This window comes from Temnothorax curvispinosus, unplaced genomic scaffold, assembly GCF_003070985.1.
Source record: "Temnothorax curvispinosus isolate PA1 unplaced genomic scaffold, ASM307098v1 QBEX01010285.1, whole genome shotgun sequence".
NCBI lineage: Eukaryota > Metazoa > Arthropoda > Insecta > Hymenoptera > Formicidae > Temnothorax > Temnothorax curvispinosus.
The window spans coordinates 118,787-134,906 of NW_020220065.1; the positions used below are offsets into that span (position 1 = coordinate 118,787).

Sequence of the window (16,120 nt, forward strand, 5' to 3'; positions counted from 1 at the left end):
ATCGTCAAATCTATGCGAGGGGAGGGAGGGGAGAGGAGAGGGGTAATAGGAGGGAGCTTATGTACACGCATTCGTTTGCACATTTCTCGATATCAAACACGAATAATCACAACGCGTGAATGTTTTTTTTTATATTGTTTATCGTCGATTAGACCAAAAGCATTAGTTTGACAAATTTTTACCGCCGTCGGCTTCGCTTCGAAGCCGACGAGAGTGAACAAAAAAAATTATATGACAATGATCAACTATTGCTTATGATCTGGAAATAATTAATACGAGACAATAAAATAAAAATAATATAATATATAATATATAAAATAATATATAATATATATATTTATATATATATTTATATATATTCATCGTCTCTCACTCTCATCTATATGTATTCGTACAATAATATATTTCTCTACAAAATAAAGTATCTATTATAAAACTTTGTTCCTTCCTGCTGTAAATCTATGTACTCCTAAAACGAGCTACGCTTCTTAACTTTAAACTAGTCTGTTGTGGACACTTCGCTGGGGCATATGGGAAACGCTAGTATAAAAAAAAAAAAGAAAACGAATTGCACATCTAAGGGCGGAGGGTCAATAATGACTGGGGATGAGAACGATCTGGACATGTGTATTTAGATTTATTTACATCGTTCCACGATGCAATAGCGTCACTATGTACATCGTTCGTTTTTACTCTGCGTTCGAGTACGTTCTAAAATTGTATTACACTTATGCCGCTAATATATGTTCTTTACAAGTCAAATGTGCCGTCGCGATTTAGCGTATCGTGTATAGCACATCCTCTCGCAATGGCAGTATCTCTCATTCGCGTAAAAATCACGTGTCGTGTCTTCGCGAAAAGAAAAATAAACTCGAGCAAGTGTTGAAGTAAAATGAACACGCGGAGTATCATAGTAATGCTATACAATGACGTTGTTTCCTCTATGAGTATCACAATAATATCGTCTGAAGGAACGTTTGAAGCCCACGTTATATCATACAAAGCACACTTTCACGTACTATAATCGAGCGATTGTCTGCGCGATGTATCAGTCGCAAATAAGTCCCAAATGATACCTATAGAAACTCTCGTATTTTTCGTCAAATTTATTTATACTTTACGTTTATGTATCTTCTTGATCTTGAATGAAACGCAGCTTCGCTTCGACAATTATACATGACGAATGTACAATACATCTCGTAGGTGCGACGGTGCCATTCTATTTTTCAAATTATGAAAATAAAAAATACTAACGACGATACATGATAATATCAAAAGAGTACAAGATTAAATATAAACATATAAAATCAAGGCGCGTACAAAGGGGGAGGAATGGCAACGCCGAAGAGGATGCGAAGGAGAGACAGGCTTAGCGAAATTAATAAGTACGAGCTATGTACATATGTACAACGATAACAACTGATCATTATCATTAAAATTATTTATAATTGTCAATCGCTTATTGTCGTCGTATAGAGAAGCGCGAGAGGGCCGGACAAGGAGAAAAAGAGAGAATATAAATTTTTAATCGTTTTCTAAATTTGCTATCTGAAAATCGTGTTAATATTGTTGTACAATTATTCAGAAATTGAGAATTTTTATAGCCATATTCTAATAATACTATGAATGAAGCGATCCTAAAAAGATGCGCTTCGGAAAGGCATTAAAAATTTATGCGTTATCTTATAACATAATCGTATTGCTGAGCCCAATAAGAATGCGTTCTCTCTCTTCTTTTTTCTCTGCATTTGTCCCTAATACATTCTGGTTCTACTTTCATAAAAGAAGAACCTCAGGAGAGAGCCGTCTCAAGTTATCTCGAAATCGAGAGTCGATTTCGACACATTTCCCATTATCACAAAAAACAGATCGTCCAAGTAAGCATTCAGTCTCTAGCATTACCTTCTAGTTCCTAAGAATTTTTATTAGTGCATCGCATACGCAAGAAAAGTCAAGAAAATCACCGACACTTCTGTCCAATTGTTTTTCATATTATTTTAATGATATTTAATCACACGTGTACCGTTAGCACTTGATGCGGCCCCGACGTCAGGCTCTGACTGGTACCTGGCTGCTGATGAGGGTACGGATGCGGTTCCTGCAGTCTGGGCTTGCTATAAGGTTTGTGCGGTCCTTCCTCGTAGCTAAAACTGGCCGTATTGTTCCTGGCTTCCGCGCTGGGCGGTTTGTAGAGCGGTGGTAAACGATGTCTACCTTCCTCAGATACCATTTCAAGACTCTCCTCGGTGCCGGTCAACGTGCCGAGCGAAGTGCCCGACAAAGGCCTTACGACGGAGACACGAGGCTCGGAATCCTGGTCCTTCAGTGGATTGGCGTATCTCCTCAGATTCTCCTCGTTCTGGAGATTGTTGGATTTTTCGTCCAGATCGCTACGATGGCGGTGCAACGAGGTCTCGCTGCTGGTAGTCGCCGTCAGGTTCGATCTGTGCCTCATAGTTTTGAGGTACCAGAGGCTACCAAATAGTGCCAACAACAGCACGGTCGCCAGAGCGCCGCCCAAAACAGCTACGTAGCCGCCGGCATTAGCCGCACTCGCCGAACTGGGCTCGCTGAGCAACGCCGTCTCTACTTTGACCTCCAGCACGGAGGCCAAAACGAGAGGCCTGGCTAGCGGGCGACTGAGGGTTTCGCCGAGATCGCGGGCCGCGTCCGCCGCCGCTTCGGAGAAGATGGTCACTTCCACCGTGTCGTTGTCACCGGGCTTCAGATCGCACAGCAGCACCACCGACTGTGGCCTTCGTGGATCGGCCAGGAGCTTCCTCAGACGACGGCATAGTAGTTCCACCGACGTGCCGGACGCCAAGGTGTCCCTCCGCAGTAGTATCGTAAGTCTCGAGCAAGTTGGCCCGAGAATGGATTGTCCGGGCCAGCAGGACGGCGGAGCTGGTAGCGCGGGCGGGCCGACTCGCCTCCCAGTTTCGATGGGACGGCACTCGCCCCACGCCGGACACGGCGGCGCCAGGCAACTCTCGCCTGGACTAGGAACGCAGACCTCGTGGGCCAAGCAAGAGGTGCCGTTCAGGCAGTTGCCCGGTCCGCACCAGACATTGCTGCACTGATTCTTGCCATTCCGGCATTCGCATACGTTGCAGTCATCCTCCCACGAGGCGGCCGCGCAGCCGGGCCCACCGGCCGTTCGGATCTCGCATCGCGGACCGGTTCTACCGGGCGGACAGATGCACGAGTAGCTCGCGATGCCGTCCACGCAGGTAGCACCGCCGGTACACGGATCGCTCGCGCATTCGTTCACGTTGATGCGGCAATCCGGCCCGGTGAAGCCGGGCGCGCATTCGCATCTGAACCAGTTGTCACCGTCCACGCATTTGCCGCCGTTCAGGCACGGCACTGGCTGGCAGTCGTCCACGTTGCGCCGACAATTCGGCCCTTCAAAGCCCTCGCGACAGACGCATCGGTAGCTACCGTCGACCGTGTTCACGCAGGTCGCGCCGTTCGCGCAGGGATTACTCGTGCACGCCGACGGCGACGCGATGTGACAGGCTGCACCCTCCCATCCGCGTGGACAGTGACACGTGAAACCGTCGCCACGATCCTGGCAGGTACCGCCGTTCCGACAAGTGCCCGGCTCGCAGTGACCGCGGCGCAGCGCACAGGTCTTGCCCTTCCAGTCACCCTGGCAGATACACGTGAAATCTGCCACGCCGTCCATGCAGGTACCATTGTTGCGGCAAGGCTGTGTCAAGCATTCGTCCACATCTGGAAGAATTCATTTATCAATTACACATTATATCGAGTCCAATTTGATCAACTTTCATTCTATAGCACTTTTCGAGTGTTCCGTTACTTACTTTGGTCACAAAGATCCCCGCTCCAGCCCTCCCTGCAGATGCACTGGAACGAGTTAAGCAGGTCGACGCATGTGCCGCCGTTCAGGCAGGGATTGCCGCGACAGTCGTTGATGTTCTCGTGGCAGTGGACGCCGGTGTAGCCCGGGTCGCAGATGCATCTGCCGCCGCTACAGCGACCCTTACCGCCGCACGGGGTGCCCTCGCTGCCGCAGCCCGACTGCCCGTCGTCCAACGCGCCGAATTGCGGATTATGCGAAACCGACTCCGAGCAGTTTCTACCCTGCCACTGTGCCGGGCAGTGGCAATAGTAGTCGGTCTGCGTGTTGAAACACGGCGCCGAATTGCGGCATGGATTTGGGCTGCAATGATCGCGATCGATCTCGCACTGGTAGCCGGTGAAGCCCACCGGGCATACGCACTCGTAAGCGTTCACCAGGTCGCGGCATTCGCCGCCGTTCTGGCACGGCTTGGACGCGCACTCGTCGATGTCAACGTCGCAGTCCTTGCCGGAGTAGCCGGGAGTGCAGCTGCAATGGTAATCGTCCACCAGATCGATGCAGAGCGCGCCGTGCTGGCACTGGCCGACGCAGTCGTTGATATTCTTCGTGCAGTTCTTGCCGGTGAACCCGCTCCGGCATCGGCACCTGCGAAACGAACCGAAACGATAAAACTTGTAAGTGGTTGGGGTTGCGACTTGCGAGAAAATCGCTTAGACGGGAACTTCGGTTAGATCCGAATATAATTTGGCTTGTTGAGTTTATTAATTACTGTTCGCCTGTTTTGCAGAAGATTAATGAATCCTTAAATCACATTTAACGCAGTCAACTGAAACACGGTTTTTTTCTTCGTTAGCGTTATTTTACGAACGACGGAGGTAGTAAAGCGGGTAGTAAGTCAAATGACAAAAACGCATTTATATTTATTGTATAGGTATATTATTTAACGCCTCGTGCTGTGGAGAACGGAGGGAAATGGTCTATAACGACTTAATTTCTAATAACTATATCGTCCGTGGGAAACCTGTAATTTGTACGTAACGCACTGTGATTCGAAAAAATAGAAAGACTGGACGGAAACTCAAGCTTGCAATAATGTCAACTTGTCTTCAAACAGCGCTGTATATTTACGTCAAACCTGTTAATAATATATACGACTTATGATAATAACATAAATTTCGATATCTCTGCATTTCTTCTATAATTATCGTATGTTATTAATTAATAGCGTTTATGGGTAATAAATGCGTTTACTGGTCGCTTAACATATATAGTTCTTCTAGTCGAATACATGGGACATAAGAAATGTAACTTTAAAGCGATTAAGAGCCGATAAACGAGCAAAAATAAATGTTAAAAAATGTAATTAATATATTACCTTCAATACAAAAGTAGAATGTTTCAATTACACTGAGACTTTCATCAGCCAAATAGAAAAATTCTAAATTTAAAACCAAACTCAATAAAGAGCGATAAATAAATAAGATTAGAAACTTAAGAACAATGATACTTTGGAAAGCCATAAATAAATTAGGAATGAAAGTAAATCAGTTAATAAAACATAATAAAAAGCAACAATAGAAAGTAATAAAGTGAAAATCGTAAACCAACGCAATATCCGCAAGAAATAGTTGAAACGTCCCATTTTTTTGTTAACGTTGATATATTAATTTAATCTTTTAACATCTATTTGCTCGTTTTATTTGTCATTTAATCACTTTATAATATTTGATATATATTCGAGCTTGATTTCTCATTTACTTTAAATGTAACTTGGACATTCATCAATATTGAAAAGATAAGACCCCGCTTTTGAAAGATCTTCCACGAATTCGTGATAATTGACGATAAAGGCAAGCGGTACCTACCTGTAATCGCCGGCCAGGTTGATACAGGTAAGGAAGTTCTTGCAGGGCGACTCCTTGAGCGTGCACTCGTCCACGTCGAACTGGCAGAGCACGCCCTGCCAGGCGGGCGGGCAGTTGCAGACGAAGCCGTTCCTGCCGTCCACGCAGGTACCGCCGTTCTGGCACGGCTGCGAGGCACACTCGTCGATGTCGGTCGCGCAAAACGGCCCGGCGAAGCCCGGGGCGCACTCGCACTGCGCGGTCTCGCCGAGCTCGCGGCAGATCGCCCCGTTCAGACACGGGCTGGACGCGCACGGATTGTCGACCTTCTCGCAGGTGGGCCCGGAGAAGCCCTCCGGACACGTGCACCGGTACTGATCGGGCGCGGTGTTCTCGCACGTGCCGCCGTTCTGGCACGGCTCGTGGGTACCGCAGTAGTTGAGGTCCTGGTCGCACAGTATCCCGCCCCAGTTCGTGTCGCAGATGCACTGCCAGCTCGATCCGTTGCAGTAGCCGTGCTTGCAGCCGGGATAAGGCATGCACTGGTCGCACAATTCGCCGCGCCAGCCGTGCCGACACTGGCACTCGCCGCTGACGTTGCAGTGGCCGTGCACGGGATGACAGCCCTCCTTGCATACGGCTGAAATGATTTTTGCACAATTACACGACAAATCACATGCCATCGTCGCGATCAATTCGGAACGTTTGAGATTCTAATTCGCAATAATTTCCAACAATGTCATTAACCCTCCAGTGGACGCGTATAGGGTGTATTTTATATTCCACAACAACTTGAAAAAGAAGAGTGTTCTGTATTCATTAAAATTAAAGTTTCAACCTGTTAATATACTTTAAGGTTTGTACAACAATGAATAATATATTAAACAGAAAACACTGGACCCATTGGAGGGTTAATAACGATTTTGTAGCAACTCCAGCGCAGTTTCAGATGTCTAACACTTCTCCATTATATTCGTTTACTTTCCAACCGTTATAAATAAGATTCAAGTAATTAGTAATATACTGTATCGGGAAGATTAATATACTTTGCGTACTCTCAAGAGATCCAAGTTTTACTCATCGATCACACGTAGCTATTGAACGAGAAATTCGAAAAAAATTCTCTCTCGAGATGTCCACGGACATTTGTGGATGGTGACGTAGACGGATTAAGTCTCTTGTTCGTCCTCCGTGCGCGACATGCGACACGTAACAGTCATAGAGTCGGGGCAAACGTAATTAGCGGAGATGTAATGAACGAAACGAGTGTATATACGCGTCGAGACGAACGCGGAAGGGCCGATGAGAGACATTTTCTACGTTTCTCAAAGAAGGGATACGCACGATTATCAGATATCTCTTACCGGATATCTCGATTACTAGGCATGAGAGGACGTACCGAAGTAACAGGTAGTTGGACGAGAAAATCTAATGGCGTTGCCAGGGTACCGTATCCCCGAAACCGACGAGGCGCGCCGAAGACGCGGCGACGATGACAACTCGGTTTCTTCCCCGTCCTCCCGTCAGGATGAAAAAAAAAATACGAAACAGCGGGGAAAAGAGGACGTACGTGACGGGGATCTCGCCGGGACCGGGCAACTCAATTAGCCGGTGGGACAGAAAGACAGATGAGAAGTGACAGAGAGAAGGATTATCCCTCCAACCGTGAAACGAAAACTCATGCCGCGCGCTCGCTAGTGTGCACGTACGTACGTATGTATGCCTTTTCGGGATTTCAGTCGGCCGTGCGTATACCAACACCTTTACCGTTACCGTGCATACGCGATTATCGTACACGCGTACGATACGTTCGCGCGTATACACGCGGGCGCATATACCGCCCGCGGCATTCCTAATGATTAATAGCCCCGCTCTCTCGTCCGGCACGGACAACGGACATTTACGGATATTTATACGACTGCATCGCGATACTTCGGGGCCCCCTAAATGACGATGCATTCGCGACAGCCTTTTCTTGCCGCGCTGCAGCACCATTCGCGATTCCCGCGAGACGCGGTGCCTGCATATGCTAACGTAGACGTCGTCGTCGTCGTCGTCATCGTCGTCATCGTCGTCTTCCGTCAGAGGATCGAGCTAATCAAGGCTTGCCCCGCGTGCTTTTACAATCTCCGGGGACTCTCTCGCGGTGCCCCGCGCGCAGTCCTTTCGCACAGTTTAGAAACTATAAATCCCCCCTGGGTTGAAACGATCGCGCGCTGCTACTCGTATATGCCTACGGCTCGCGGTTGATTAATACGCCGGCAGTTAGGTAAATTAACTTGCGCGAAGCGTCTCTCTCTCTTCCTTTTTCCGCATCGTACACGCCTTTTTGCGTACGGAACAGCTGCGCGAAGAGAGGCGGATTGCCGGACCCAGCGCGGCGCGGCGCGGCGCGGCGCCGGCGGTCCGCGATTTTTCGCGCGATCGTACTTTGTACGCGCGCGACTATGACCGCTCACGCGGAAGCGTTTTCCAGGAAAATTCAACCCGTGGTTGCATGCGTCGCGAGAAAAATTTTTATCCTCGTCCGTCGGTAATCCGTGCGTTGAGAGGGTCATTGTCGTGATGCGACCCTCTCTCTCCTAGAGTGTAATTATATTTTTATCGCGTGCAAGATAAAGACTCGTCCCTCGACGATGAATAACGCACAGGTAGAAACGTTATTAATTTTCTGAATTTTTCTCTCGGTCTAATTCTATCACCACGTATCAATTGTCGTTATGCAAACGGTGCGATGTTTTTATAACTTGCACACCTGCGAAACCCCTTTTCGCGGCCGCCAAATGTTAAAGGAGCACCATGTATGCGCTTGGCGTAGAGATTTTACCTCTATCGCGCGCGACCAGGTTGGCGCATCGTGTGAAGACGATGCACGAGTGAAATTCTCCTATTGACCTTTCACATCGCGACAAAAATGTCGGAGCCAGTTCTCTCTTTCTCTCTCTCTCTCTTTCTCTTTCCTTCTATCTTTTCTCGTAGCCGAGACTCGCGTCTCATCGCTTCTTGCACGAACACGCGATCTTCGCCGATAGTTTCTAATTGGGGTTTGCGCATTTTTCCGTCCGCTTAAGTAGAACGTGCTCAAAACGATAACTCGATCCTTCCGCGTCGTTAAACGGGAGAAACTTTTTGTCAAGAAGATTCGATCTTTTGACGAGATGAGACGTTTACTTGAAGCTATGAAACGAAAGTGTCGTATCGCCGTCGCACGTGTTTGATATGCGCAGGAAGCGGATTATCGAGTAGCGGCCCGAGATGATCGTGGCCGCTGATTATCAAACAGTAGAATCTCAAAGTTCATAGTGCCAAGGAAAACGAGCAGCGTTGCCGAAGTAAACGTATGTTATTTAAATTCCTTCGGCATAATATCGTCAGCGTGCAAACTTGCGAAATGATTAGGTAAAGCAAATTATTTTTTGAGCGCAGCGCATGACGGAATCTCGATTTTATCGCAGTCTTATAACATCCCAAAATTTATTTAGTAATAAAATAATAATGCATATACATATGTGTGCATATATTTGACTCGCGACTTCTTAATTTATAACGCTTCGATACTAACAATAAGATTCAAAGTCTCAAAAAATTGTATATCTATTCGAAAGAATTTATATCAAAAAATAAAAATAAAAATAAAAACTCTACACCCATTTTTTTTTTCATTCACATCTTGACTCGACAACAGCCCTGGATAGTGTCACGATATCGTGCAAATGTCGCGGACTGTTCTGAAAACGAGTGGCATGATTTAAATGCCGGAGTGCAGAAAGGGGACTCACGTATCTATCTAACGGCCGGAATCGTCAAATGAATGCGGTCTCCGGGGTCTCCTCGAGTCGTCCGTCGCGGTCGGTCCGCTTGTGATCGACCTTATGCATGCGCTTGTACCCCCCCTCCCCCCATTACAAAGAGGAAGGGATGACAGTAACCACGGAGCGGTCACGGCGAGGCGGAAGTAACGATTAAGCAGCGAAGAAAGAGCTGTTATATTAGTCGGCGCAGCATTGTGCGACTGGACCTGGCGTGATGTGTCGCTACCTTTGTGGCGATCGTACGACATGCGTCTAACGTCCGCCTCATTGAGGCACGCTCCGGGATAATTCGCGTGTTTTACGATCCATACGGGACCACGCACGGCGGCGCGGCGGCGCTCATCTTCCTCTCTCGGGCTCGACTCGCCGCGGCGACTTCCTGCGCGCTAAATCGCGGACGTGACGGAATTGCGTTCCCCCGTAGGAACGGACGAGAATCCGGAACGGTAGAAATAAAGATAGGAATCGCGGAACGTGGAGGGCAGTTTCGTTCGTCCTTCCGTTTCTGCCGTCAGGTTCCTCGGGGGTCTTTTTTGTGCCGTTCGTTTCCGTGTCTGTATAGCCTTTCATGAATTACTCAAGTCTTAAAATATTATACCCAAAGTCCTCAATAAATATTTTTCAGGATAAAAGAAACTAATACTATAATTTAAGATCAAGATATCGTCAAGTTCATTGCACTGTAATATCGCTCATAATGTCGCTTATCTCGATTGTCATTTACGGATTCCACAAAAGCAGGTGCAAGATAGGACTCTTAGATAAAAATTGACCTTTTTTTATTTTCAATATTATCCAACGTTTTGATCATTACAATGATTACTAATGACCCGCAATCGATTTGCAAGTCTCGTTAAGCTGAGAGGTGCACATGCGTGTGTGAGAAATCGAGTTAAACGACACCCATAAGCGGTAAGTCCTGTCGTGAGATTTCACGCTCCAATGAACGATTAATTATTCTCCCGGCGCGGCGGCGCGCGGCGGTGCACGCAAAAAATCAGCTTGTGCCGCATATACGCTATCGATATGGTCGAAGACCCTTAGGCGTAACGAGATGATAACGATGACGAGCGGGAATATGGCGTGCGAATTTCGCGATGTATCTTCTATCGCGAACAAGTTCTCCTGGATAAGAAAATTCTATGAGCGAGTTCATTAACCCTCCGTCTGTATACGCTTTTTTTGCACCCTAGTAAAATATTTAAAAATAATCTGAAAAAATTCACAAAATTTCTGTCTACATTGTAGTTGATGATTTTATAGTCATTTTGATAAATATTGTTTATTTAATATTTTCTGGCAGGCTTACAAGTTTTACAGTTACGAGCAGATATCATTTTAGCTCGGACGCCGTAGACCCACATATACAGACGGAGTTAATTAAGCAAATTCTTTTTTATTTCGTGTAAAGCGCGCATTTTCGCATCATCAAGAAAACTGATGTTACTGCGTATTATAAAATCAAGATGTAATGAATTAAAAATCAAATATGACTATATATTGTACATATAAAGATTTTATATAATATTTTGATAAAAGTAATTTACCAACAAAACATTTTCTATGAAAGGATTCAGAGAAGGGTCAAGGAATACGTTTACGGAGATATTTTTTACCTATACGTTACCTCATGTCCGGTATAATTAATAATGCGCATGGTAATACGTGGTTTTGCGCGCGGTAAACGCGGGATTAATCAGCAATAATTCATTCTAAAGTCGATGCACACCTGAGGTGCTAATACTGAAATATGTTAAGGGAATTCTTTGCGTCTCTTTCTTGCAGCGCATTCCTGCATGATAAGGAGAATTACCATCTGGAGACGGTAAAAAGTAATTTAACAATTTATTAAAGATAATTATTTTCCCAAAAACGTTGAGTTCAGCGTTACAACTAATCTAAATGTTTAGGCATATTCGAAATAAAGTGACATATGGCTATGTAACAATGAACCAGAGTAATTGGTCGTCGAGCAAACTTATCGTCAGACTCACCTGTCTCGCAGTCGACGCCTTTCCATCCTTGTATACACACTTTGTCCCCGTTCTCATCGCAGGTGTAATGGCCGAAAATGTCGTTTCTAGGTCGGCAGAATTTGGTACAGGTCGCATTGTAATAGTGATCGGCGCACTGGACCCGCACCCGATACGCCAAGTGAGCGTTTCTTCCTTGATGATTGAGTGTGTGCCACGTGGGTCCTGGCAGGACGATGCCGCTGTAACTCGCTTCCTCGATCACGCCGGCGCTCACCTCGTCCCTCGCTTGCAAGATCAACGTGAATTGCCTCTGTAACAGAATATATTTAAATTATTCTTTTTTTTGCAAAAGCTACAAAGCGACAAGTAGACGATAAAAATGTTCAGGTTAAAAACTGTCTCGTTGCTTTTATTATTTTATATAAATTCTCTTTACTTTATTAATTTTAATCATAGAGATATTATTTTATTTATTTAGTAAAAAATAATTATTTGAATAAATCTTTATAAAAAAGAACGTACATTTATCAAGATCGAGATCATCTCTTATATTTTGACGGATCTATTTGGATCCCTCGTCTACGGATCCAGCATTGCCGTGACGCAACAAAATCGGATTAAATACAGAACGGTGATGTCACGGACGACAAGGGCTCATTTGAAAGAGGAAGGGAGGTGGTTTGATGAAGGCAGCAATTAACCCTTGCCCAGCTTGAATAATTCCTCGCCAGGCATGGCTCTAAGTGGGACCTTCGGTGCCTGGTGCTTTTGCAAATTTATACAGCGTCTGCTGACCTTTGGGGGCGGTTTAAATTATATGATAGTGTAAGGTTACCAATTTCAGGACTTCGGGACTTACATAACCGAGAGTTACACGAAAGCGCATACGTCGTGCGAAACTATGCGGTAGAAAACAACTTCCGGTGTAAAACGGGATAGTGTAAAACGATTCCGATGTAATGTAAATCTGAACGAAACAAGATGAACACGATGCCGCAGCGTGTGTGTCGCCTCCTGTTTCACCACCGTGTAAAGTGCGTTATATAAATTGCCATGTTTCTTAAATTATACAGTAGGTAGTTGATGATTTACATATACTGTGCGACATTATACTTATATGTGGATAAACTTCAATGGTATACGTAAAGCATCGTGATTAGAACTTGGGTATTACCGTAAGTCCTGTTGTAACGATTAGCGATACATTGATAATGCCCTGCGTGATAATGCAAAACTGAGAGAATAGCCGTTAATCAGGATAATTACAACGCCGTTTGCACGAGTATCGACATGACAGTTTTGTCCTTTATATAGCCGGCTTATCTCCGCCAGCGTGTTGCTCTTCGCTCGCAAAGGGGAACCCGATTGGTACCCACCAATCAAGCGCCGTGAGTGAGCGACGGCCGGCTAATGCAATAAATAAATTCGAATCGTGCTGCTGCCGCCGCGCGCGGAAGACGCGACCGTCCGTTTCTTCGTGTATAGCCGCGCGCTGGCACCCGATGGGGTTACACGGGAGTCGGGCCGCCGATGCGATGGTAGAAAGCTGGAAGTGTTCCTCTGATGGAACCGGTCCCGGCGAAAAAAAGATCAGCGCGCACATTGGCGTCTCGCGCGCGCGCTTGCGCTCGCGCTCACGCTCGCAAACGCGTCTGCATCGGTATAATGAACTTGACGATCCTCGGAAATTAGACAATGAACACGAAGTTCTCGACTTCGGTATTCGCGAAGTGATAACCGTGAAAACTGTGTAACTTGTACGCGCATTTCAAAATTTATATCATGTTGACAAGTTAATATTGTTAAATATATTTATCTAGATAAAAGTGTATATATTCTTAAATATATTTTTGGAAATATAAATTGTCGCGAAAAGATTACAGTTTCAAAATTAAAATAATTTTGGATAACGGGATGCAAACTGACTAACAATGAGTGATCCATTTCCACTACATTAAAAAAAATGTATTATTTGCATTATTAAAAAAAAACATTTTTCTGAGTTCAAAATATTTTCTCGAATCTACCTAATACTTCTTTGAATTAAGAAAATTAAATTCAAAGAAATCTATTTTCTTGCAAATATAATAAAAAATTTTTTCCAAGTGTAGCGATTTATTTCTTGATTTATTTCTTGCGCGAGTAATCTGTTACTCCTTGCTGATTGATTCTTCTCCCAATTTTGACATCGTGCACGATAATTAATTGCGCAATTATGATTCATGAAATTAAAGCTTATAAATCTTTCTCGGCAATCGAAATTGTTATGCATAGCATCTATCGATTGGCGCGAGTTAGTTTTGCGCGTCAAAGAATTTAGAAAATTTTAAAACTTAATTATATTAAAAGGGTTTTAAATCTATCAAAAAAGAATAACGATTATCTAGTACGTTTCTCTTGTTTCGACGGTATAGAGGCAATATACTCGATGATGCAATCTTTGCAGTACAAAGAGCATGTTGTGGCCAATCCGCGGCGAGTCAGACGTCTCGCGCTAAACGTAAAGTCAGCTCCGCTCGCTTGGCAGTACCTAGAGCAGATGAGCGCTAATTGGTGTTAATTGGTGGCTCGCTCGAGGACCGACTTTCCCACGCCCGCGACTTTCGTGCTCGCCTTTTTTTTTACACCTCGTATATATATTCTAATGCGGTCGGTCGGTTGGCCAGCGGGTTGGCCGGCCGTCGCGCCTGCTTCCCCGTGAAAAGAACGTTCTTTGTGCTCGAACGTCGTGACGCTTCCTTTGTCGCGCCGCTCCTATTCCTTCACGACGAGTTCGTCACAATTGAGACGTAAATGGTTTAAGGTTAAGGTCGGAGGAAGTGTCCAATATCGCGTCAGATTTTTCGGGATCGATAAGTTTCCGACCGGCGTGATAAGCGTCAGCTCATTGCACGTAAATCTAATTAATTCGTCTCATTAATGTGTTCGGAAAAATTGTAAACAATTAAGATATATGAGTAAAATTATTCATTTAAATTTTAGACATGTTCAAAATGTTTACTTTATCCGAAATTTTTTTAGAAAAACTTGGAAATCACGAATTAAGCATTTTGCTTTTCCGTTCCTGACCGTTCGCCCATTATGCAAAATGAACTTTAAATCTTCGCCGTACCTGCTCGGAATTATCATGCAAGTAAATAGTCCTAAAACAAAGGAACGAACACGCGTGATGCGCCAAGAGAAGAGAACCAAGAGCCGACAAGATGGTACCGATCTAGGAATTCGCGTGGGCGTTTCGCTATTCCGCTCGCAGCTTCATAATCACGCGGGCGTACCTGACGAATTTCCCCTTTCACCGTTAAATAACGAGGGAGAAATTGAAAGCCACTGAGGTAGATGCATCTTTGAGGATGCAACCGCCTTGCGGCTGATGATCTAACCAAAGCAACTGATAATAATTAAATTTACCTGGAACGCCGGATAAGAAATAAGGAACGAAATTAATCGTATGAGATTGAGAAATTAGGACTGTTTAGTAAATATAGCTATGATAATAAATTACCAATAGGCAATGATTGAAGTTGCAGTTTAAAATCAAAATTACATATACTCAATAACTATTAAGAATAGCAGTTATCAATGTTATCGTGCGCGATTATCTCTCTCTGACCTTAAGAAAATATAATAAATATAATGCGGAAGAAAGAGGAGCGTGGGATGTGATAACGTGCTGCATCGCGGTCGTGTGCATCATCTCGTATTCCACGGCCGTCCAGTACGTAACATGAATTATCCTGTTTCTCAAATTGTGCGACGCGAAGTACACGCATAAACCATTATTTGAATGCGTGTCAGAGCGCGTAAACAGCGCCGAAATACATAAATCATCGCGAGCAGGAATTTTTTTTAAGATCACGCCGTTTATGGATGCACCCTTGGACAATTTTTCCTTTTTAGAAAATACACAAGAAAACTTAAAAAGCATCCAATGCGTGCGAATCAGACGTGGCCTTCGATACAGGGAACGGAACCTCTCGATATTGGAAATTGCCGGCACGATTCCACTGTCTTTTCGAGAGGGACGTGGAAGGAATCGCCACGTCGACCAACTCGCGTAGGCGTAGGAAATTAATTAAGTCGAACGGTATTTTCGAAGAAGTCGATGCACGTCTATTTCTCTCTGTATAGTGACCAATTAATTAATTTCCTGTGAAACCATGGCCGGTTCCATTCCTGGCAGTTGACGCAAGGTTTCTAAAACGTTGTTGAAAAACGCCGTCCGCGGGTGTTGCACAGATTAAATATTTAAAACATAATTTCATACCAATAGGCACATAGTCAAGATAATAATCAATTTTGTCAACGCAACCTTTACTGATTGCGTTGCTTAGTCAAGAGTGAGAAACGCAATTAGGTATTAGTCAGCTGGTTCTTACAATCTTTATCCTCTATTTTATATATTGCACACACAATGAAACACACTTTTAGAGTCCAAACTTTTAGAGTCTGATGTTTTTAAACAATTCGTAGTAGTGCTCCTAGAAATTTTATTCAATGGGCAAGCTCTCGTTGGTGACCGGGTCGATTCGGAATTCGTGCAATCTGCATGTCCCGGCGTATTAGAGCATCACGCGGCGGCACAGGCGATTCGAGGCGAATCTAAAGAGATCGAAGGAAGCGAGCGGACACGTGAGGCACGTAGAATCCCGCTGCGAGGCTATC

At 44.9% G+C, this 16,120-nt stretch overlaps 1 protein-coding gene across 1 annotated transcript in view; it reads right to left on the bottom strand.

The window, feature by feature from the left end:
* Window positions 1-368: 368 nt before the first annotated feature.
* Window positions 369-16,120, bottom strand: part of LOC112459999 (protein jagged-1) — a 41,465-nt gene continuing 25,713 nt past the window's right edge. The window contains exons 3-6 of the mRNA XM_025024402.1: window positions 11,477-11,768; window positions 5,692-6,310; window positions 3,828-4,471; window positions 369-3,735 (exon numbers count right to left, since the gene is read on the bottom strand). Of these exons, the coding sequence (XP_024880170.1) occupies window positions 2,012-3,735; window positions 3,828-4,471; window positions 5,692-6,310; window positions 11,477-11,768 (3,279 nt within the window). The 3' untranslated portion in view covers window positions 369-2,011. The remainder of the gene's footprint in view (window positions 3,736-3,827; window positions 4,472-5,691; window positions 6,311-11,476; window positions 11,769-16,120) is intronic.